General features: G+C 39.4%; 1 protein-coding gene across 1 annotated transcript; it reads left to right on the forward strand.

Moving 5' to 3' along the window:
• The first annotated feature begins 816 nt into the window (after positions 1-816).
• On the forward strand, positions 817-2,645 carry LOC126802814 (zinc finger protein ZAT4-like). The gene is made up of 2 exons (XM_050530522.1): positions 817-2,155; positions 2,554-2,645. The coding sequence occupies exon 1, from the start codon at positions 905-907 to the stop codon at positions 2,081-2,083; it is 1,179 nt and encodes a 392-aa protein (XP_050386479.1). The 5' UTR covers positions 817-904; the 3' UTR covers positions 2,084-2,155; positions 2,554-2,645.
• Positions 2,646-3,379: the final 734 nt, after the last annotated feature.

Raw genomic sequence — 3,379 nt, forward strand, 5'->3', positions numbered from 1 at the left:
AAAGGACTCAACTAATACCAATTAACACCCCCAAAGACCCAAAATTTATTTTTCTTCTTCAAGAAAGTGGCAATAGCAAAAACAAAAATGACAATGCATGGTGCAAGCTAAAGCTACCAAACACTGAGTAGTGACTACCAAAAGATCCGATTCGGCCTTAATCATTCCGGTAACCTCACCGGTAATTGGGTTCTACAAGATACAAAAAATGATAAAATCACGCCATGTGGATATTACACCTTCTGAGGTGACCTGCGGGTGAGTTTAGAGAACAAACTAGGAACACTATGGTTTATAAAGTTTATCTTCGTCGTTACAACAAAAACCCAGCAGTTTCCTTGACCTGGACAAGGAAGCCTCCGGTTATTCTGGTACATTATACTCCAAATGTCGAAACTACCCTTGAGTGGTTACCATTTTCGGGCTCGGCAGAGAGGACATTCTGGGGAGAGAGGGAAAAGGTGTGGTGAAGGGAAGGAATAAATACAGAAACGAGCAAGCTTCGCATGTTACATGTCGCCTCCTTCAAAGTTTTCAACCTTCATGCATACGCTGTGAATTAATTTAATTTAATTTTCCGTAATTTAATTTTTGCCGTTTTTACGAGGACAAATCCAAAATTAAAGAAAACAGAAATTTTAGGGGTTTTCTGCTTTAAGGTAAAAAAAAGGGAGGTTTTGTATATATCTCTCTCTTGGAGGAATGCTTGTCACCTACTCATTTCTAGTTTTCCACTCTCTCTCTCTGAAAGAAAGAAAGAAAGAAAGAAAGAAAGAAAGAAAGAAACAAGGAACAAGAGCTTGTGAGCTTAATCACGGAAAGGTATAGCTAGCTCCCTCTTTCTATGTTTTGAACACTGTGTTCTTAGCTGTGCTTGGTTTTCTGGGTTGGGATTTTGGGGTTGATGGAGAGGCACAAGTGTAAGCTTTGCATGAGGAGCTTCTCCAATGGCAGAGCTTTAGGGGGTCACATGAGGTCTCACATGTTGAACCTTCCGATTCATCAGAATCCAGAAGCAGAGGAGGAAGATGCGCCGGTACATGATCAAATGCTCGTTGATGAAATAGACTTGGTTTCAGCTTCTTCTTCTTCTGATGATGATGATGAAGAAGAACATGGAGAGGAGGAAGAGGAAGATGAGGAAGGCTTGTATTACGGGCTTAGAGAGAATCCGAAGAGGAGCATTCGGTTAGTAGATCCTGAGTTTTCTTTTGCTATTGATGCTGGGTCTGTTGTTCTTCACGACAGAGAGAGTGAGACTGAGTCGTCCAAGAACCCAACTCGGAGACGATCCAAGCGGACTCGCAAATCAGCCATGTTTGATCATCTTCGTCATCAAGTTCATAATCAATACCAAGAAACCTTGAAGAAAATTAAGCTGAAAAGCAAGATGGATTCTTGTGCTAATAATGTAGAGCCAGAACCGGTGAGTTCGATTTCTGATGCCACAACAGAGGAAGATGTAGCATTTTGTCTCATGATGCTGTCCAGGGACAAATGGAAAAAACAAGACAAACAACAACAACAACAAGAGGAACAAGATGAACAAGACGACGATGTTGAAGTTGAATATAGATCCTTGGACGAGAGTGAAGAATCGGAGGAGCAACTGATCAAGTTTCAAAGACCGAAAACTAGTCGAGGAAAGTACAAGTGCGAAACTTGCCAGAAGGTCTTCAAATCCTACCAAGCTCTTGGGGGACACAGAGCAAGTCACAAGAAGATTAAAGCCGCTGCGTCTGCTGCTAATCAGAACCCGAATCGCATAGTTTACGAACCCGAACCAAACCCAGAAATTCACTACAATGCAGGCAGTTCATTTGTAAAAACGCATGAATGCCCTGTTTGTTTCAGAGTCTTCGCATCTGGGCAAGCCCTTGGTGGACACAAGAGATCACATGTGACAGGTTCAGCAGCCATTAACAACACTCACCATCATACTCCTCCTATGAAAAGTGTGGCAAAGCTTGGTGAGAATATGATAGATCTTAATCTTCCTGCTCCAGTTGAGGATGATGAGATGAGCCAAATCGAGCTTTCTGCGGTTTCTGATGCTGAATTTGTGAACCCAATTAGGAGATGAATTCAAGTGTCTGCTCCCCCATTCAAGATTTTTTCTTGTACACATATGAGATGACTTTGAATCAGAAACAAGGTACATCTTTTTCATTTTGGCAATTTTGGGTACTTCTGGGATCTCTCAAACTTGTTTATATGGTTTCTGATGTGATCATATACAGATTGTTTCTTTCATAATGTCTAACTGTACTTGAGAACATCCCACTATTTAGAAACTTCAAATAACTTCAATTTTTCTGGGTTGCTGTCTGCTGTTCATCTTTTTGTCATCTTACACTTAGATTCTGGTTATGTGCTTGCTCTGTTTCCAAGCAGTTGAAGGTCTCAACTCTTGCCAATATTCTTCTCAATAGTTTGGACTTTTTCTTATTTTAATTGAGAAAAAGTCATTCTCAAAAGAGGTTGAGCAACCCATGAAAATCTATTATTTAAAGGAAAAGGCAAGTCTCTTGCTTACTACTGACATTCCTACAGTTCATGCATGACAGGAGGGAAGCTAATTCCTCACCCAGCAACTGGACAACTCTGTCTCTCTCTGTCTCTGTCTCTATCTGTCTTTTTACATTTCACAGATCTCTGAACTAAAAAACCAGCAGAGATTTCAAAAGGAGAGAGACACCATTGATAGCTCTGTAGGGTGAATCAAACATTGAATTGTGTTTTCCATATGTGGAAATCTGCAAAAGATTGATTGTTTGTGAGGAAAAGGCAAAATGCCAAGAATCTTGTTTTACTGAGAATATCACTATTAATTACTGTTGTTTTGATGTGGCATGACCTGAAGTAACTTCTCAGGCAAGGCTGCAGATTTGAGAGCTATTGAAACCTTCTGGTCATATATTCATTAAATTTGTATTCAATGGCATATAGCAGTATTCAGCTTTCTATTGAATTCTTAGTAAATGCATGGATATGCAGAACATATCTGGTAAAAATTGAAATAGTATAATCTATTTTTCTGGTACCCAATTTAGTGGCCTCTAACTCTCTATTAAGGTCTAGTTTTCCTTGATATCTGTTTTGTCTTTACTAACCAATAAGAAAAAAATATTACTTACTTGGAAAAAATCATGGCACTAAACTAGTTTTTACTATTCAGTTGGACAGACAAGGTCACTTACAAATTTGATACTAGTTGTCAATAGGAATATGAGAGAGCTAGTAAAGCTAGCATCAACAGACTGAGTAGCTATTACGTGAAAGCCGAGTACGGATAAGGGTTTCCTTCTTAACTTTCAAGAGGTTAATGTGATTACAATTTGGTGAAATAGTATGAAGCACGGACAGATGCCCACCAATT

This window comes from Argentina anserina, chromosome 7 (assembly GCF_933775445.1).
Source record: "Argentina anserina chromosome 7, drPotAnse1.1, whole genome shotgun sequence".
In the NCBI taxonomy this organism is placed as follows: Eukaryota; Viridiplantae; Streptophyta; class Magnoliopsida; order Rosales; family Rosaceae; genus Argentina; species Argentina anserina.

Excerpts from the sequence above, each read along its gene's own strand:
- LOC126802814 (XM_050530522.1), top strand. The coding sequence starts at position 905 with ATGGAGAGGCACAAGTGTAAGCTTTGCATGAGGAGCTTCTCCAATGGC.